The 22092-nt window shown below is 38.1% G+C and overlaps 1 protein-coding gene and 1 pseudogene across 1 annotated transcript in view; both read right to left on the reverse strand.

Annotated features, from left to right (window-relative positions):
• ADGB (androglobin) overlaps nt 1-22092 on the reverse strand; it is a 168107-nt gene that overhangs the window by 14855 nt on the left and 131160 nt on the right. Inside the window, exons 28-32 of the mRNA XM_047102658.1 lie at nt 21841-22040; nt 18837-18948; nt 9939-10108; nt 2764-2940; nt 1928-2030 (exon numbers count right to left, since the gene is read on the reverse strand). Coding sequence (XP_046958614.1) covers nt 1928-2030; nt 2764-2940; nt 9939-10108; nt 18837-18948; nt 21841-22040 — 762 coding nt within the window. The remainder of the gene's footprint in view (nt 1-1927; nt 2031-2763; nt 2941-9938; nt 10109-18836; nt 18949-21840; nt 22041-22092) is intronic.
• Nucleotides 5885-8380, reverse strand: LOC124528348 (calcium-independent phospholipase A2-gamma-like; annotated as a pseudogene).

A 22092-nucleotide genomic window follows, 5' to 3' on the forward strand; every position in this document is an offset into this window, starting at 1 on the left:
CTCTCCTACTACAACAGTCTTGACTCCTATTACAAGTCTTGAATGATCTCCCTTGCCATTTTTAACAAGCATCCAGTGCAACATTTTTTTTACATGTAATTTAATACAACGTTTAAAAAATAATAAAATCTAGGGGCGCCTGGGTGGCGCAGTCGGTTAAGCGTCCGACTTCAGCCAGGTCACGATCTCGCGGTCCGTGAGTTCGAGCCCCGCGTCAGGCTCTGGGCTGATGGCTCAGAGCCTGGAGCCTGCTTCCGATTCTGTGTCTCCCTCTCTCTCTGCCCCTCCCCCGTTCATGCTCTGTCTCTCTCTGTCCCAAAAATAAATAAAAAACGTTGAAAAAAAAATTAAAAAAAAAATAATAATAATAATAATAAAATCTAATTAAGCAATACAATTTAAAGTAATACAATCATAAAATCATAATAAAACCTATCCACCTTTGTATTGTTAATAGGACATGAGACTTTAACCCTTAGGAAAGGGAGTACTTTAGCAGTTAGAAATATTTCAAATCCCAACTCCGTCACGTTTTAGATGTGTGACTTAGGAGCAGTTCGGGGACTCTGAGCATTGGTCTCTTTGTCTATAAAATGGGAATAGCAGGGTCTACCTCATGGTTGCTGTAAGTTAAAATGAGACAAACAAGGGGCGCCTGGGTGGCGCAGTCGGTTGAGCGTCTGACTTCAGCCAGGTCACGATCTCGCGGTCCGTGAGTTCGAGCCCCGCGTCAGGCTCTGGGCTGATGGCTCGGAGCCTGGAGCCTGTTTCCGATTCTGTGTCTCCCTCTCTCTCTGCCCCTCCCCCGTTCATGCTCTGTCTCTCTCTGTCCCAAAAATAAATAAAAAACGTTGAAAAAAATTTTAAAAAAAATAAAAATAAAAAATAAAAAATAAAATGAGACAAACAAAAAGTGATGTGAGGAATGCGCATCCCAAGAAAACAAAATCAGGATGATATTTGTTATTCATACTCCTTATATGAAAAGTTAAGAGGCGTTATTATCTTTATAACAATTATTGAATTATACTCCTGTAGATGTGACCATGGAAAAGCATGATTTGGGATGTGAATGCGGTCAGCCTCCCTGGGTGTCCCAGTGAGGTTGTAATGGGCCAGCCAGGTTTTTGTGAGAAGGCACTCGGGGTCATGGGGAGCTGTTTGCAAGCGGGCTGTGTCTCTGGGTATCTTATGAATTTAACAAATTACAGAGCAAATTACTCCGGGCCTGTGTTCTTATTGGTAAGTTGAAAATAACATTACAGATCAGTGGATTGATGTCTTAACTGGAATAATTAATATTTTCAGTTTCAGGCCCATGGCAATCACTCAATAAAGGCAGTCTGTTTTATGTTATTGCTATTATTTATAGTTATTATTACTAGAAAGGAGCCAGAGTAACAGCAGCAGGTCTGCCTTCAAGGTTACACACTGCTACCTTTGAACTATGTTGCATTCTTATTTCTGGTTTCATCTCTTGTTTGTTTGTTTGAGAGAGAGAGGAGGGAGGGAGTGCATGTGAGCTGGGGAGGGGCAGAGGGAGAGGAAGAGAGAGAATCCCAAGAAGGCTCCACGCTCAGCACAAAGCCTGACGCAGGGCTCTATCCCACTACCCTGGCATCATGGCCCAAGTGGAAATCAAGAATGGGACGCTTGACCAATGAGCCACCCAGATGCCCCTGGTTTCATCTTTTCTGAAATGGAGAAAACCATATCTACTTGGGGGGAAAAGTAAACATCTGCTAGGCAAAGAGAAAATGTTCCAGGACCTGTTTTCCTACAGGATTGTACGTAACTTTTCACAATCCTGTAGGCAAACAGCTTCTCCAATGCTTTCTTTTTACCCAGAATGATGCCCTGACTATCTTTTAAGAGGTGCAAGCAGCAGTCTTGTGCTCTGAGGTCGCGGGGGGCAGAGTTCACTGACCGTCCTCTGGTGCTTTAGTTTGGCTTTCAGACATAGGCACACTCTCAGCATCCGGAATTTTCCTAATGAACCGGCTGAGGTAATGCAGGCGAGCCTGGGAAGCCTAAAGAACAAACACTATCAACAAACAGTATAGGCAACAACATCTTAACAGTACATGAAACATGTACCACTTCAGCAGTTTGAACTAGTGCATTATTATCAAATACACTCCAATTCTAAGCCATCCATAATTTTGACGGTTATTTTTGCGAACTAGGGAAGCAGCAGTTTTAAAGCAAATACACTAGTCATGCAGTCTTAGATCTAGCTGTTCCTGAACCTTTTTTTATCTGGCTTAATAACCCTGAGTTGGGACATGAAACACATACAAGTAATAATGGCTCACTATGGCAATGGTTCTTACATAAAATACAGTGAGGGGAAACCATGAAGTATGTATATTCCACAAGGGGAAGCGATGCTGTTTATCTAGTCAAGGATGTTCAAAGTACATGAAAGGACATATTAAACATTTTTATGCTTTCTTACTTGGAGTGTGAAGGACAGACATGGATACGGCCCACACTGTGTGGAAGGATGAGGGAACCCACGGTTTGGGCCAATAAGTGGCACCATTATGCTCTTTGCTTTTGCGCCTCATCTGGTACCAGTCATCTGCGCAACATTTCACGATTTGTTCAGATGTGGTCTTAACATTTAGTTAGTCAGTGTCTAACAAAATCCCAGATATCACTCCTAAAGGAAAGACTGTGTGGTTTCACCATCATGGCTCTCCCTTCAGACCAATGCCTGGGAGTGAAAAGGTAAAGAACAACTTTTCAAACTCAAGTGACCTTGATAGCCCTTCCAGGCTCAGTCATCTCCCAGGCTTGCTTCATGGCTCGGATTTCATCTGCTCGTTCGGTATCTTTTTTCAGTTCGAAACTGTCTGCTTCGTTGTGCTCGGTGACCAGCCTCAAAATCCAGTAGGGTTTATTTGGGTCTTCTTGTTGAGGGTGAAAAGTGGACATCTGATAAATAACATACAAACCTTTGGGTCAGGTGTTTTGCTCCATTCAAAGGGTTTGAATTTTACCTTATGATCCATAATTTCACCACTAAGTATTTACCAAGAGAAATGAAAACACATGTTCACAAAAATACTTGGAGAACATTCATTACACCTTACTCTTAAGAGCCAAAAAAGGAAACAATATAAATGTCTACCAATTGGTGAATAAATGATCATCTATCCATATGATTGAATACTATTTAATATTGAAAAGTAATTGGGGCCTCTGGATGGCTCAGTTGGTTAAGCATCTGACTTTGGCTCCAGTCATGATCTCATGGTTTGTGAGTTCGAGTCCCGCATCGGGCTCTGTGCTCCAGCCAGAGCCTGGAGCCTCTTTCAGATTCTGTGTCTCCTTCTCTCTGCCCCTCCCCCACTTGCACTCTGTCTCTCTCTCTCTCAAAAATAAATAAACATTACATTTTTTTAAAAGAAGTAATAAACTACAGAAGTATACCACAATGTAGAGGAATCTCACAGATAGACATCATACTGAGATAAAGGAGCTGAGCAAAAGAGAATACATTTTGCATGATTCATGTGTATGAAAATAATGGAACAGTCAAAACTGCTCCCTGGGGTAAGGTATGAGGATGACAGAATCCATTGCAAAGAGGTTTGAGGGATTCCCAAATTATGGAAATGGCCTGTACTTTATTCCTTGATAGAGATGCGGATGTGGATTACAGGGTGAATACACTTGTCAAAATTCATTGAATCGTACATTTAAAATGATTGCATTTCACTGTATGCAAAGTTTACATAAAAGCTGTAAAACAAAACAAAACAAAAAATCTAAATTACATTGAGAGTTACCTAGTATCTCTTTCCAAAACATGAGGGCAGGGATGATAGATCATTTCCAGGTGTGGATATACGGAAAGTTAACTTTTTGATATTTATGAAATCATTATGAAAGTTAACATTTTGGTATTTCATAGGATCATTTTCATGAACCATAGGCTGAGAGCAGATCGACATAGGGCTTGAAATGTCTAGACAAGTGAGCCTCATTGGTGAGGGTCTGGTAGGGTGAGAGGCTTGAATCTAACATGGTTACTAACACTTTACATATGACTGAGACAATGTCAGTTACCCAGGTTAAATGATACACGGGGGAAACAGGGATCAGTAGGGTCACTGAATAAAGGTTTTGTGGGCAGTTTGCTTTCAATCTTACCAAAAAGATCTTGCTTTCTACAACATTCCCCTAATATTTGGATGATAACCTAAATCTCACGATTGGAAATTCTTTTCTTTCTTTCTTTTACACCACAGTACAAAGGATTTTACCGTCTTTTATATTACTTGATAAATGAGTTTATCAGAAACTTCTCTGGGATCAGGAAAGGGAGTATTATGAAATATAAAGGGGTGGGGGTCACATGTCTTATAAATAAGTTTATGGATTGAGTTAAGCTCATTTGTTTAAAACTTCAATAGCTTATTTTGTTGATGATACGAATATTTTCTCAGTGAGTTCAAATAATTGAAACACCGAATTATAAATTGAAGCCACGTTTAGAAAAGTTAACACACAGCATTGTCTTGAAGCTTCAAGGGAAAAAAGTGGTGAACTAAAACCACTTCACCTCTGTTTTTTAAACAAACAACGTTAAAATAAGCTAATTTCATTAAATTTTTAAAAATATTTATGTATTTTTGGGAGAGTGCAAGGAGCAGAGGGGCACAGAGATGGGGACAAAGGATCTGAAGCGAGCTCTGTGCCGATTGGCTGATAGGCTGACAGCAGCCAGCTAATGTGGGGCTTGAACTCAGGAACGGTGAGATCATGACCTGAGCCAGTCAGACACTCAACCGACTGAGCCACCCAGGTGCTCCCAAATAAGCTAATCTTAAATAGAAAACTGTACCTGGTCCTCTTATATTTCAACGTTTATTTATTTTTGGGACAGAGAGAGACAGAGCATGAATGGGGGAGGGGCAGAGAGAGAGGGAGACACAGAATCAGAAACAGGCTCCAGGCTCTGAGCCATCAGCCCAGAGCCTGACGCGGGGCTCGAACTCACGGACCGCGAGATCGTGACCTGGCTGAAGTCGGACGCTTAACCGACTGCGCCACCCAGGCGCCCCTCTTATATTTCAAATATAATAATCCCTTTATAGAGAAACTTCCCCTTTTCCCTATCCATTTAGATATTGCAATAAAAGACAGCATTTGGATTGGAAAATGTAGCCAGTGAAAAAGTAAGTAAGGCAAATGTAAGAAATTAGCTTTTCTTTTTTTTTTTTTTAATTTTTTTTTTTCAACGTTTATTTATTTTTGGGACAGAGAGAGACAGAGCATGAACGGGGGAGGGGCAGAGAGAGAGGGAGACACAGAATCAGAAACAGGCTCCAGGCTCTGAGCCATCAGCCCAGAGCCTGACGCGGGGCTCGAACTCACGGACCGCGAGATCGTGACCTGGCTGAAGTCGGACGCTTAACCGACTGCGCCACCCAGGCGCCCCAAGAAATTAGCTTTTCCACATGAAATAAAATCCAATGATCAAATAAATTCGACACGATCATGGTGACTAAGGTGAAAATACAAAGTATAATATAAAAGTTTCCAGTTTCTGGTTTGGCACATATACTAATACATTTTCAAACAGGAAGCATTATAACTGCAGTGTCTACTAAAACCGACTAGCACAATTTAAGATTTCTAAAGCTTAGTTATTGATATCTTAAAACGTAATTCCCATGTGAATTCTGTAACCAAGCATGCACTTTTTGCTGTGCAAGCTAAGCCAAGCACCATCTTTCTTTCCCAGGATTCCCCAGAATTCATGAGTATCTCAAAGTTAACTCAGACCAGATCCCACAATTCCTTCTTAAATGGTAGATCTTCTGAAGAAGCTTTTCAGTTTCCAGAATATATGCATATATTCATTACAATTTCAAACAGAATGAAGGCCACCGTCCATGTCAGTTTTTAGTTTTATACAATCATCAATTTTCTGCAGAATTGCTTTTTCTTGACTTCTTATTTTTGCAAACTTTTTAATTTCTTCTTCAGTTCTTTTTATGTACCTCAACCCTTCCAACTGCACTGATTCAGCTTTTCATTTTAACTGTCATCTAGAGGTATCTTTTCACACAATATAGGGCTAAATCTAAAGTAAGTGTCCCAGGGCACCTGGGTGGCTCAGTTGGCTGAGTGACTGAGTCTTGATTTCGGCTCAGGTGATGGTCTCACGGTTGTGAGATCGACTCCCGTGTTGGTTTCTGCACTGACAGTGCGGAATCTGCTTGGGATTCCCCCTTTCCCTTTCTGCCCCTTCCGTTCCTCACTCTCTCGAAATAATTAACCTTAAAAAAAAAATTCTCTCACCCTCTGACTCTCTCGCTCTCTTTCAAAAAAATAAAATAAAATAGGTTGCAGGAAGTAATAAATCATCAAGTACTATATGGACTTCTGTATCTGTAGCACCGTTTATGATATTAAACAGTTTGGTTTTCTAGCTAGTGTATGTTGTGGTGTTTCTCACATTTGTCTTATAATTTCCAATGCCTAGGGACACTACTATGCGTGCTAAGGGAACATCTGGCCAAAGACGTTTAGGCGACGTTTATGCTCGGGCAGCGCTCATACCTATGAGTTACTCAGAAACAAGCCACCTTGAAGAAGATCGTTTCCCAAATGCACACTCGGCAAAGTGGCCTGGAGCAGCAGATGTGGCTGAAATGGCCTGCCACACTTTATAACGACAGCTGCCCAAATCGTGAGAGCTGACTCCAGGAAAATGAGTGTCGTTTCTGCACACAAAAGCCTTCAGCAGATTCCCTGTTTATCACGGCCCTTAACTGCAGCCACCTCAGGACGCGCAGGATTTCTGCCTCTTCCAATCGCTAGTGCATTTTCCATTCTAAATCTTCAACGTATTTTCCCACAGCTGACTCATAAAATGCATGGCTCCGACTCATTTTGACTGCTTTAACTGTGACATTTTGTGAAAGCATAAGTGATACGAATTTTTGATGAAGTTCCTCACATTCATCCGGGGTCCTGTGAATTAACCCCCACAGGCAAGCTCATACAGCACCAGTGTTTACACCTCAAATGCAGTCATAGAGCTTCTAAGTAAGTTCGACTAGTTTTTGAAGTATCTAAAAGTGCCCCTCTACCATCAGTGGTGAGAATTTGGACACCTCTTCCTTTCACTGGATTCAGGTAGCCAATTAAGGCCTGAAGGGCACCATTCTTGTCCCCATTGTAATAAATATGGACTAATTCTTTCCATGGAAGCCGTTTGTCTTCCCTCGGGAAATTCTAGTAGATGAAAAGTCCGTTCTTCAACTCTCTTAATGTAGAGTTGTGGGTCAGTTGTTCTTAATGTTTGAACTAAACCCGGGTTCTGTCATTAACACTCACCCTTGCAATCTTCTCTTGCTGAGTAGATGAATTCTTCTTCTCTTCTGCTTTTTTGCCTTTGCCATAGCCCACTCAGCTTTAATCACCTGTTTTTGTTCTTCCGACTCTTCTGACTGAATGATACTTTGATTTGGGGGTAAGCCCTCCCTATAACCAGCTGTCAAGCTTCTATGCCTTCAGTGGGATAAGAAAGCAAGTTAGCAGTACTTTGTTTAGTAGAAACTGGACGAATGTCAGCTGTCCCAGTGGGGCTTCAAGACTTGTCCATGGAGTATAAAGAAGATTCTGAGCACAGTTTCTTGTCAGTCAGGATGTCAGGACCTGGAGAAAACCAGATTTTTCTTCTCCAATGTTTTGTCTTCAATTTCTGATTCATCCTAGACATGTTTATGTTCGTTTTTTTGAGGCATTTTCCCCTCAGCATGTGAAGTATGAATTAACATGATTTGACAAAAATTGGAATGACTTCAAATTTTGTGGTTATACTATTTGTGTGATAAAAGGCTTTACTCATCATGACTCTTCTTTTCTGGAAAACTATTTTCTGCCGATTGAGCACTGAGATTTTTAACCAGCCGCCAACTGATACTTTTTAAAATACCCTGGAACTCAGCTTACCTTGAGCTAAATGTGAGATCATTTCATTCTGATTGCCCAAAACAGCTTCTGAAACAAACTTCAAAGTACTTTTAAAAATAGGACATACAGATGCTCCCTTCTGTAAGTCCCTTGGGAGAAGAAGTGCTAAGTTTCCAAATTCCAATATGTAGATTGGGGGTGCTTAAAGAGTCACAGGGCTTACCACAACAATCTGCTTCACTTTGGGCCCGTTTACATCTTATTTTGCTTGTATGAAAACCCTCTTTGTAGACCGATGTGACTTGTCCTACGAGTACAAGAAATGCAGCTGCTTGCTTCTCGGCTTCCCAGGGGACTTCTTGCGTCATGGTTTGTAGGTTGCAACCTCTCCAGCAGCAATGGTGGCTTGCCTGTTTCCAGCACTGGCATTGACAGGGGCCATTGTGCGGCAGCTGAGTCCCCAGGAAACTAAGAGCACCAGCCCAGGGGCCACGTGGTCATTTCCATTCCAACCCCCACAGAGGTCAGGTTAAGCTTCTTTACTTCACAGTGTTTCCAAGAGTAGACTCCAATTAAGAAATTAAATCTTGGCAATGCAAGTGGACAGGATTTTCCACTACTGGAGTGTAGGACAGCTGACCGTTATGTCTTCTAGTTTGTTAATTTTCCTTTATTGTCCTTTACTGGTGGTCTCAACATCCTTCCTCTTCAGTTGATTCATTTGCAAACTTGAGAGATAACCTTTGTTCCTTCTTGTTCCTGACCCCATCTTGGGATTAAGAACTACAGACACTGTTTCCTTGATAGTTCTTTTTGGTCCTCTGCTTCTTTCTTACCTGTACCTGCTATACCTTGCCCTCTCTTGCCTAGACTACTGCAGTACTTTGTTGAATGATTTTCTCCATCTCTAGTCTTTTCCCCTTTAAACGTATACCTTCAAAAGCCACCAGGGTATCTGAAATGTAAATCTGATCATGTCAATACATTTTTTTACCCCCCCCCTTCCCCCATCCTACGTCTACCCTGGCTTAACTTATGCAGTGATCACCAATGTTGGGAAGATTTTGTCCTCATAGGTATTTTGAGTTCAGTGCTTTTAAATAACCTGAATTTGAGTATATTTAGGCCTGTGCTTGTATTTCTCAACTTTGCCCCACATCCTCTTCCTTACCCCTAATCATTGTAATTACCTAATTGGCCCTGAAGGAATTTGGAATCATGACCTCTGGGCTGTAGACAGAGTCCCAGCCTCCTAATCAAAATTAAAGGCCCTCCCCCTTCTGACCCTTACTTACCCCTCTAGCCCCATCTCTCAAACTTTAATGCTAAAGAAAAAAAAAGGCAGATTGTGTTAGATTTCACCTTAGAAGTCTTTGCTCATTGACTCAGGTCAGGATTTCGCTGTTCTTGGAGAAAGAGGCCAGAATAAGTACAATATCTACCATTAAAACCTCTGTTTACCTTCGGTCTCCTCCATTAGACTGTAAGTTCTTTGAAGGTAGGGACTGTGTAATATTAATATTAGAAGCCCAATGCCCCAAAGCAGTGTCTTACAGACACACATGTCTTAAAAGTTTGATTAATGATTTTTGATACTAAACTAGGGCAAGCAGCTTGCAGAAGGTGTCCAAGGAATTTCCTTAATTTATCTAGTCAGTTGCTAGAATCAAGGAGATGGAGTTTTTCAGTTTTGACCTCAGGAGAGATAGTCAAGTAGGAACCCAATGAATCTACATTTATTAAGTGACTCCAATAAAAAAAAAAAAAAAGGGAGGGGGCGCCTGGGTGGCTCAGTTGGTTGAGCGTCCAACTTCGGCTCAGGTCACGATCTCACTGTTCGTGAGTTCGAGCCCCGCGTCGGGCTCTGTGCTGACTGCTCAGAGCCTGGAGCCTGTTTCAGATTCTGTGTCTCCCTCTCTCTCTGACCCTCCCCCGTTCATGCTCTGTCTCTGTCTCAAAAATAAATAAAACGTTAAAAAAAAAAAAAGTATCACACCCACCTGAGGCTCAAAGCGAGGTGCTTGTTTTTCTTTGGCTAACTTTTCTTTCTCAGAGGACCTCTCTTTGCCTTTTCTTGTTTTGGAAGTTCCTGAAGATTTTTGCCCCTCACTAATAGTATGGGAATCCGGGCTTCCTAAGGTAATTAATTCCTCATGTTTCTCTCCATGAACTAGAAAGACATAAAAAAGAAAACCAGTGAGTTGTAACAATAAAATCATGTCATATAGGAAAAGGGGAGAAAGTCAGGGAAGAGTTGTTAATTTAAGTGGCTTGGATTTCTTTTCTTTTTTAAAACAAATATTTTATAAAGATCTGTGTGATTCTCTTTTACAAAATCAAGAGGTAATTCACATGCCACACACTCACCATTTGAAGTGTGTAAATCAGTAGGTTTTGATTTAATTGTAAGGTTATGCAAAAATTATCACCATCTAATTTGTTTCCAATCTGGATGCGTTCAGTTCATTTTGTTGCCTAATTTCCTTGGCTAGGATCTCCATTATAATATTGAATTCATTTATCTCTGCTATAATATGTGTTATTCTCTTCCCTCTGCTTTCTCCAAGCAGGGTGTGAAGGGTTTTTTGCCTTATGTGCTATTAATTCTTTCTAACAACTAAATATCCAAGTGGCAGAGGGAGAAATAACATTTGTTGAATCCCTACAATGTTTCTTCCTTTTTTAATTCTCAAACCACCCCAACAGGGCAGATTCAGAGAGGCAATGAATTTTCTTACGTTCCCCCAAGTGGTTGGAATTCAAATATGAGTTCCAAAGACATGTCAGCCCCTTTCAAAACTGGAGTCTTGTAAGTGGTAAGTGATCCCGTTAGCAAAGTAAAATAGTAATTGTCAGAACCCAGCTCTTATCGATTGCTTAGTGCTGGTTGTTAGCTACTTGCAAATGTGGGCAGATCATCCTGTATGACTGTAAACTGACTATAAGTAACCCAAGTTCACAAGCGGGCGACTGGTCTTTCTGCCAACAATCCTAGCTGCTGAGAAATGTTGCACTAGGGAAAAATTCTTCCGTCATATAATCAAAGGGCACGGAGGTAAATTGTGGATCAGCCACTGGATAGGTTAAATTTGGCAGGTTTATTACATTCTTTGATTTTGTTTCCTCCTCTATATAATGGAGATATTAATTCCATGCCCACAGGGCTTAAAACTAATCAGTATAGGTGGGCGCCTGGGTGGCTCAGTTGGTTAAGGGTCCGACTTGGGCTCAGGTCATGATCTCACAGCTTGTGAGTTCAAGCCCTGTCTTGAGCTCTGTGCTGGCAGCTGTAGCCTGGAGCCTGCTTCAGATTCTGTGTCTCACTCTCTGCCCCTCCCCGACTTGCGCGCACGCGTGCTCTCTCTCTCTCTCTCTCTCTCTCTCTCGGGGGCGGGGGGGAATAAATAAACATTAAAAAAGTAATCAATATAGGGCATTTAAAATAAGATAGTATCTGGTATCATACACACTGGGTTTCTAAGATATTAACAAATGTCAGCTGAAATTGAATCTCAAACTGCCCCATTAAGTATTTCTGGGGCTCCATTTTTCTTACTACTCATAGGTCTTAGTGTTTGAATCATATATTTAGGTGTATTTGATTCCTTTCAAAGTAACATATTCTAATATTCAAGTTTATATATGTAAACACATAATACAGTATCAGGCAAACAACAGGTGCACTCTTCCTTTACATTTTAAAATATAGAGTAAAATAATTTCTCTATTCTTTAATGTCATATAGTATAGTAACATTTTTTCCAATTAATTACAAGTTCTCCAAAGGCCAGAATATCATTATATACTTCATTATTTTTAATGTTTATTTTTGAGATAGAGAGTGAGTGATCCCTAGTTGGGGAGGGGCAGAGAGAGAGAGAGAGAGAGGATCTGAAGTGGGCTCTGTCCTTACAGCAGGGAGCCCAATGTGGGGCTCGATCTCAGGACCACGAGATCATGACCTGAGCTGAAATCTGATGCTCAACTGACTGAGCCACTCAAGTGCCCCTATATATTTCCTTTTGATCCCGAATTTCACCTAGTATGATTCTAAGCTCATTGTATGTATTCATTATCACATTGTTTAACTTTCATATATAAAACTTTATAGGGAAACTATGTGTTGAGAGTATGTGTATCAGTTAGGTGCAAGAATAAATGTCCTCCTGATTCAAACACCATGAAAAATGTGACATCATATTGTATATACCTGTAATTAGAAGAGCTCTAGAATAAATGACAATCAGAATAAACTAATATACTCCTTGCAGAGAGGAAGCAGCAGTATCTGTTGATGAAATGAACTTGAAAAGACCTTTAGCATTATGGCTTTAATTTTCCTCCTACATTATCTTACATTTATCCAGGATGCAGCAAATAGAAGTCTTCAGTGGATACTAAGACATAAAAATTACAGAAATGTATTTTTTATGATTAAAGTTCAGTGCTTTGATTTATGTATCCAGGAACTAAAAACTGGCTGGGATTTTAACATTAACATAATTTCTAAGCTAGAATACTTGTTCAGGATAAGGCATACATTTACCAAGTACAATCATACTTGGTAAATGTAAACAAGAAAATCTTTAGATAATAGATGATAGATAGATAGATAGATAGATAGATAGATAGACAGAATCTAATCATGTTTGGTTTCTTCAAAGACCTTGAATTGGAAACACCATGCATACATTGTGCCTAAGAAAGAACAATATACTATTATTTAGAGTTAAGAAAATAGTGTTACAGTCCTGTTAACAAAGGTGGGTTGGGCTTGAAACCAAAGACCTTTGAGAATGATAAGCCAAATTCATATGTGTCTTTGCAAATAGAGTTAGAACCTGAAAGGTGCAGGCCAGTAACATAAAAATGTAACATATTGGCAAGAACTTTAAAATAACAACACAACTAATTATACATGAAGGCAGATGATATCCCAAAGTACTACCTGGTCCAGATCTTCCAATTTCTATTTCTTTAAGAGAAAGCCACCTGTCTCTGCAAGCAATTTTTACCAAAACTTAGGTATTGAAATATACTAAAGGTGGCACTGTTGTCTCATGTTAACCAGAGGGTAAGCTTCCTAAAAATTTATAACAGAAATATTCTAGGTTGAACATAGTTATATTTCAGAACTTACTTTTTTATTATGGGTTATAAAGATGTGAGTCTTTGGGGGAAGATTTTTTATTTCTCACAGAAATTAAATGTTAAATTTAAATGAATAAATGTGGTGATATTTCCATTAAATTCAGGATGTACACAAAATTTAAAGTTAGGACACCAATATACTTATGAAAAAAATTACTTCCTCATCTTCTTGATCTGAAGTATTGATAATTGAAAAGTAAGCTAAATTAATTATTGAAGATGTTAGTAGCAATTTTTCTAAAATGCATCATACCCTTAAAGTTGAAGTTTGTAGGTCTTGAGTTGTAAATATAATTGACACATAGAATCTGACATATCTATGTTTTCATTTAAACAAACTGGCTTCCTAAAAATCCACATTTATAAACATGATACTGATTAGTCTGAATTCAAAAGCTGCTTAACTTTCATAAAGATTGGCCAACATATTCTTTCAAATGGAAAATTTTCCTATTTCGTTGTAAACATCATTCAATTCCGAATTTATTTGCTAGCTACTTTCAGCAACAAATGTATGATACAATGCAACTTGTAATTTAATTTTAGTAGCTGCTCATTCACACATAAAATCATCAAATGTGATGTCAAAAAAAAGAAGATGCAATTATGCCTGGAGGCTTTTTTTCTAGTTAGATACATAATAATGAGAATACCATTTTGTTGAGGTCTACTAGGTTCTAGAAACTTTACATATATTATCTTGAATCTTACAACAACCTTGAAAGATAGGAGTTATTATTCTAATTTCTCAGGTGATAAATAACTCAGTTTCAGACAGCCTAAGGTATTTTAGCTGCTGTGTTATATTTCTCCATTTAATATTAACTTCAGGTTTTTTTTACTTATTTTTTTTGTTTTTATTTTTTTATTGAGGTATAATTGACATGCAACATTACATTAGTTTCAGGTATACAATGTGCTGTTTTATATTTGTACATACTGCAAAATGTTCACCATGATAAATCTAGTAAATGTTAATTTAAAGAAAACTTAATTTATATTATTAATTTTGTACCATTACCCAACTATATACATTATACTATTTCATGAATTATACTACTGTGTTTATTTTAGATATTAACTTTTTAGTTTCCTCTAGAATTTTAACATTTATCCATTAACATACCTAATGTATTAAATACAATAATTTGCCACATTGATTTGTTTACTGGAAGTCCATCTATGGTGGACAACCTGAAGTTGAGAAACCTAAAAGATCTTCAGGAAAAACATGATAAGACTCTACACAAACTTGTATGTTCAGCAAAATATAGACAATTCCCTAAATAAAGACATTAATAGAGAATACAATAAAGATCTCAAATTGGTACCATCACATATTATTATTTTTTCCATTCAACAGCTCTTGCTAGAAAATTAATTTCCATTTAAAATCCTAGCTTTGCCAGGGCCCTGAGTGGCTCAGTTGGTTAAGCATCTGACTCTTGGTTTTGGCTCAGGTCATGGTCTCACGATTCATGAGTTCGAGCCCCACTTTGGGTTCTGCACTGACAGCACAGAGCCTGCTTGGGATTCTCTCTCTCCTTCTCTCTCTGCTCCCCCCACACTCTTTCTCTTCTCAAAATAAATAGACTTTAAAAAATATTAAAAAATAAAGGTAAATCAATAAACAAAATCCGAGCAGTGCCAGTGACTAGCTGTGTGACCATGGAAAAGTTCCTTAAGCAGCCTGTGTTTCAGTGTTTTCCTCTGTAAAGGGATAATAGTTACAGCATCTACCTCGTAGGTTTATTGTGAGGATTGATTGGGTCCATATACATAAAGCCTCCAGAAACCCTCTGACATAAATGTTAGTAGCTACCACCGTTAGGACTATGTCAACACCACTAGTTAGAAAGTTTCTAAAGGGATAAAACATTATAGTAAAAAGGTTCTGGGCTTTGGAATAAGTCAGACTTAGGTGAAAATCTTTACTCTGGTTCATCCAGCTGTGTTAGTTTAGGCAAATTATTCACAGCATTTAAGCTTCATTTTTCACATGTAAAATCAGGATGGTAATAACTACCTCTCAGATTTTTTGTGAGAATTGACAATAAAGATATATGGAAAGTACACAGTACAAGACGTTCATAATAGCACTAGAAAAATCATAATCATAGTAACCAAACTTCTAGATCTCTCCAGTGTTTCCTTTTTGCTTATAAAGTACAATTACATGATTTTCATTTTTTTAATTGAAATAGTAAGTGCTCATTGAAAACTTCTGATTTATACATTTTTAATTTTAAATTAAATTTTGTCTGTAGGTACTAAAAAAATATAGATAGGAAATTGCCACTTCAATATATTGGTATATACTCATTTTTTTTCTGCATGTACCCCTTTTGCTCTCTGACCCACTCATATATTTTTGAAGAGGAGTGACAGTTGAGGGTCCCCAATTTCAACAGTATATGAAGTCCTCATATTAACACCAATGGGTTTCTGTAGGCTAAGCACAGGAAAGCATTTCTGAATCTTTCTTCCTCACCATTCCAGACCAGAGAAGGAAGGGGAACAGCCTCACATGGTGAGATGCGCATTGAGTTTTCCTTGTGTTTTGTGTCTCATGTTCCTCTGACTGGAATTAGCCTCTCTCCAGCCACACCTTACACTTGGTGAGTGGTCCTACAGGCCAGGTGTGTCCAAAATGGGATTCTTGGGTATCTTCTGAGACACATTCTCCTTCTCACCACTTCCACTTCAAAGCAAGGTTCACTTCTGGGGCATCTGGGGGGCTCAGTCGGCTAAGCCTCTGACTTCCTCTCAGGTCATGTTATCATGGTTCCTGGGATTAAGCCCCCCATCAGGCTCTGCCCTGACAAAGCCCAGCAGGCTTGGGATCCCTGGTCTTCCTCTCTCTCTCTCTGCCCCTCCCCCACCCATGCACACCCTCATGCTCTCTCTCCCTCTCCCTCTATCTCTCTCTCTCTCACTTCCCTGCCTGGCATATGTTGGGACTGCATGGTACAAACTATTTGACACCCCCTCCCCTGTTCACATTTCAGAGTGTCATTTCTTCTTTTCCTAAGGATCCCCAGTTTACATAAGTTTACACAATTCACACAACTTACACGTACTGGGAACAAATTTCAATTATTGAAGAAAATAGACACAGAGATTTAAAAACCTGAATTTGACTAGATGTAAGGGTATTTGCAGGTATTTTGTGCCTTTTTTAGATGTTAGAACTTCACCTTGGAGAGTTGGAAAGAAAGCCTCATTCACTGTTCTGAAAGCATTGTTCAATGTGATGCTACCTTTCCTGAACAGCTTAAATGTTTTCACAAATATCTCCTCCTTTATCACTGTGCATTCTTCTATCTTGTTGGAACATTATTTTGAAACAGGTTCCCCTGTGAACAAGATCTCCAACTGAATTTAGAAGGACTGTTTCTGTTGTTTCCTTTTCATGATTTATAATGGGATCATTTATTCCCCGTCATGTGGATATGAGTTTCCATTGATAATTTCTATAAACAACAGTAGTATGACTATTTTGAGTTTATAGAGATAGGCACAACAGAATATTATAATATAAAAATCAGAAGTATAAAGAGCTACAAACAACCCATTAAAAAGCCCACACAGGAAAACAACAAAATAAGACAAAACAACAACAACAACAACAAAACTAGATTTGACTCTCACTCTCTGACCTATGAAAATTCCTCATACCCAGAAATGTTATGTAAAATAGAGTAGTCTATAAATTTTCCTTGAAAAACAAAAAAAGAAAGAATGTCTTTGCTGAACACACATCAGACACATGTGCACACACAAACTAGGCAGTTTCTCACACACAAACTGTTACTTTGACTTATCTTATAATTATGAATATTTTATCTGTACATAGATCTTTAACATAAAATATTTAATCCAATTAGTATGAAGCACATATTACCAACTTCTTTACGGGGGGAGAGACACAAAATCACCCAGTAATTTGCACCATCCATTATTTCAAGCAGATTTCCATTGATTTATATAGGAAAAATATCTAGATTTTTTTAAGCACAGTATAAACTATAAGACTTTGATTTAGACTAGAGAGAAAGTTGAGAGAATGACCAATTTAGAGAAATTTCCAGCTTCCACATGCCGCTTATTCATATCGTAATTGTGTCCTTTTCTGGTAGACGAGAATTCTAGATTGTAATACCTGTCTCTGGGGATTGTATGTTCATCACTAGTAAGCAGTAAGCTGGTTCAAGAAACAAATGTTGAGCTCCAGAGCACCTGCCCTGGGTGATACACACAACACACGTGAATAGCAAAGAGGTGGCAACAACGTGGCTCTGGTGCCACCACTCTGTCTACATGTGTCCATGCTAGACCCTGATAAAAGATCACAACACTCTCTTGCTAACCCCCAAACAGCCCAGAATGTTTTCTAGACAACACTCCCGCTGTTCCTGGCATAGCACTTTTATACATTTGTTCAAGAAACGTTTACCAACAGCTTCTATCTGGTTCTAGAGGAACAGGGATGAGGCTGAAGCAGAATCCCTTTCCCAGCAAGAGAGGTGCAGTGGGGAGTCAGACAAGTTCAAGATTCCCATAGGGCGGCATATATTCCATGGACATGAACTCAGTATATGCGAAAGGAAATGGGGACTCTTTGTGGTCATTCATTCTTATAAATCTTCTTTGGATTTTATGTCCCACCATAGAATCTGTCCCTTCTAATAAAGGGGAAGCTCAGCCATAATAGCTTTCTGTAACTTTGGTGATAAACAAACCTCTATCGACGCTTTCAATGATCAGATTCATGCAGTTAGTATAAGCAAGCAAACACACGAATGGTTTTTGATAATCAGTGAATAGAAGCAATAATAATAATGAGCATCTTTGGTGTATCCTCTCATTCATTCGTTCAACAATAATCATGGAGTGATTACTGAGTGCATAGTTCGCACTATGGATAATGTAAGACTGAACAGGCAAGATTTGGCAGGACTTCCTGCCCTCAAGGGGATTGCATTCTAGTAGGAAATAAGGTTGACCCTGGAACAACATTGGTTTGAACTGCATGGGTCCACTTTGCGAATTTCTTTTTCTAGTGCATCAAATTTCCTGCTCAGGAATATTGAGAGTAGTTTATATTTGAAAAATAAACCTGAATCTTCTTTCACTTGGAGATTCTCCTCTTAAATATTTCAAGAACTAACCTTCAGGGTGATACCTTCTCAATGACTTAGACAATAATAATTTTATAACTAGAAAAGTTTTTGGTACACTTATTAGATAATCATCAAGTAATATTCACTAACTGGACAAAACATTTTTAACTAGACCTAAACAATCTCATATTTTGGTTCTTATAAACCAAGTTGTAAAGAGTTTGAAACATGGGGCGCCTGGGTGGCGCAGTCGGTTAAGCGTCCGACTTCAGCCAGGTCACGATCTCGTGGTCCGTGAGTTCGAGCCCCACATCAGGCTCTGGGCTGATGGCTCAGAGCCTGGAGCCTGTTTCCGATTCTGTGTCTCCCTCTCTCTCTGCCCCCCCGCCCCCGTTCATGCTCTGTCTCTCTCTGTCCCAAAAATAAATAAACATTGAAAAAAAAATATTTTTTTTAAATTAAAAAAAAAAAGAGTTTGAAACATAATCAATTAAAAAACAGAAAATGTCACTGGATATGAAATACAAATTGTAAGCAATAATGATTTAATAATTACATGATCAATTTGCTATTAAATATTTATATAAAATATAAAATGCATGAAAAACACTTAGGGTTACATACCTTTGCTATCATTTTTCTCCATTTCTTTTAGCGCTTGAACAAACGCCATCTGACTTTCGGTGAGAGGCCAACTGTTATACAACACCAAACACTGTATAATGTACTTGTTAACCTGCGAAATAAAATGTAATGTTTACGCACAAACGATAAGAATAAACATAGTATAAATCTAATAATTTATTATTTTAAGCACATAAGTGCATATTTTTCTGGATCGCATAATCATAATTTGATTAAATGCTATCACATGTTCTCCAAATTTTGTAATGCCACAGTCTATAAAATTTATCCTCACCTCCCCACCAACACCCACCATTTTATAACCTACTATCAATAATTTTTGCATTCCTGTTTAAAAATGAAACTTATTTACTTTACATTTGTTACTTATCAGTTTTGGAATCAAGATTACATTAATCTCTTAAAAACAATTAGGAAGTTTGTATTGTTTTTCTGTTTTCTAGAACAACTTATTCCTTAAAAGTCTATTAGATCTATCTTGTGAAGTCAGCGGGGCCTATGACTTTTGGAAAGGTAAAACTTTGATTATCATTTCAGTTGTATTATTCTTTATTATTATGATTTCATATTTTGTATTTTTCTGCTGAAGCAGCTTTGACAATCCTCTCCCACCCCAGGAACTTGTTATGCCTTTTGCCCTAAGTTTTAAATTCACTAGCATAGAGTTGTATAATAGTTTACATTTTTGTTGTTGTTGTTGTTTTCAAAAACTGTTGCTTGCAGTTATATCTCCACCTAGTTTTAGTTCTGGACTTGGTTTATTTTATTTTTCTTTTTTACGAGAAGCATGTTCACTTATTATTTTTTATATTAGAGAAAGAGAGAGAGAGAGAGAGAGGGAAAGAGAGCACGAGTAGGGGAGGGGCAGAGGGATGGAGAGACAGAGAATCTGCAGGCTCCAGGATCCAAGCTGTTAGCACAGAGCCCCAGGCAGAGCTCGAACTCACTAGCAGTGAGCTCATGACCTGAGCCAAAGTCGGATGCCTCACTGACTGAGCCACCCAGGCGCCCCGCATGTTCACTTATTAATCTTAAAAAAGCTTAGGGTTCATGAATCTTGCTAAATTTTGTTTCCCATTTTATTAATTTCTACCCTCGTTTTCATTAAAACTTTTTCTTCGTTTTTCTTTGAGTTATTCTTTGGCTCTTTTTCTAACTCTTTTGTTTTGATAGCTTAGCTCATTTGTTTTGAATCATTCATGCTTCCTGATGAATTAATCTAAAAATGAACATTCTACTGAATGCTGCTTTAGATGTAGCTATAAATTTTGATTTGTATTTTCTAGTTGTTACTGAGTTCTTTGTATTCATGGTTTATTTTGTGATGTTCTTTGTAACTAAAGAACTATTTAGCATATTTTACTTTGTTTCCACATTTATGGGATTTTAGACTGTTATTTACTGACTTCTATATTTTTGCACTATGTTAAGATAACACCTATATAATATAGTTTGGTTTTTATTGAGGCTTTCTTTCTCAATAGGCTATGAAAAATATATTCTCAGTGTATTCAGGGAAGTGTTCTATATAAATGTCTCAAGAATTAAGCTTATGCTTAAATCTTCAAAAAATTTGTTTAATGTTTATTTGTTTTTAAGACATGGAGAGACAGAGTGTGAGTAGGGAAGGGATAGAGAGAGAGGGAGACACAGAATCCGAAGCAGGCTCCAGGCTCTGAGCTGTCAGCACAGAGCCTGATGCGGGGCTCAAACCCACAAACCTTGAGATCATGACCTAAGCCAAACTCGGACGCCCAACCTACTGAGTCACCCAGGCACCCCTTATGCTTAAATTTTCAAATCCTAGGGATCATATATATTCTTTGAGCTCGGTCTGTTGGTTTCTGAGAGTTGCATATTCAAGTCTTCAACTGTTAATTAACATTACTTTTCTCTGTAGTTCTAAAGAGTTTTTGCTTTTAATTCATTGAGTCTTGACAGGTTATACTATATGTTAGTTATGGTCATTTTTAATTGTTATGTTCTTCCTTTTATTTTTATACAATATCCTTCATGAATTCTATGCACTGAGATATTAATGTATCATCACACTTCTTTCGGTTCAACTTTAAACTTTCTGTGCCATTTTGTTTAAAAGTGTCACTTTTAGATTATTTATAGTTGGATCTTAATATTTAATCTGACTTTAGTTTTCTATTCTTTTAATTGATTAATAATTTGGTTTTGTTTATTGTAATTAGTCAGATAAAGATTTATTTCTGGTCTTTTATTTATGTATTTATTTATTTATTTAATTTTATTTCATTTCCAATGGATAGATCATGTTTTCTTCTGTTGCTGTAAATTACATGAATTGTCATATATATATAGTCATATTAATTGTTTTATATATATATATATATATATATATATATATATATATATATACTTTTTTTTTTACCTTAAGGCACATGCAAATTAGAATTTATTAATATAAGACCTTTTCCGGGGCGCCTGGGTGGCTCAGTTGGTTAAGTGTCTGACTTTGGCTCAGGTCATGATCTCGCCGTTTGTGAGTTCAAGCCCTGCGTTGGGCTCTATGCTGACAGCTCGGAGCCTGGAGCCTGCTTCAGATTCTGTGTCTCCCTCTCTCTCTGCCCGTCCCCTGTTCATGCTCTGTCTCTCTCTGTCTCTCAGTAATAATAAATAAACATTAAAATTTTTTTTTAAATATGTAAGACCTTTTCTGTAATTATAGAGCCTCCTAATTCATATGTAACATGATATTTTTAGATCTACATTATAGGGTTAGTGTACATATTAAATTTGCTATATATTTTAAAATCTCTGCACAGAGAAACTATTAAATAATGTCTTATTCCTTAATTCTGTTTTTACGGGTGGCATTACACTGGTGGGATTGCATATAGAAAGAATCACATACAATTCATTGACAGTTTTTAGGAAGAGAATTCTTGTAATTTTTGTCAGATTTTTAGAAGCAATACCATTCATTGAATGATTCTCTTAAATGTCAAGATACCTGCTGTGGCATGCTAGCATTTTCTTCTATGGTGGGCATACTGATAGGTTCCTCGTCCAAAATAGGCTGACCAGTGTCTACTGTTGCACTTACAGTTCTACCCTTATAGGATTTCTGACTTCCCTGGGTGGATTTCTTCTTAGTGTACAATTCTTGCTCCTTCTTGGATGAAGTCTGCACTGCAAGAATCTGCTTGCTAGCTGAATGGAGAAATACCACACTTAAGTGAAAATGTGTGAGATGCACAGTTAT

The sequence above is a fragment of the Lynx rufus genome, unplaced genomic scaffold (genome assembly GCF_022079265.1).
Source record: "Lynx rufus isolate CCGP_SWC_20201006 ecotype Redwood Valley unplaced genomic scaffold, mLynRuf1.p SCAF_6, whole genome shotgun sequence".
Lineage (NCBI taxonomy): Eukaryota > Metazoa > Chordata > Mammalia > Carnivora > Felidae > Lynx > Lynx rufus.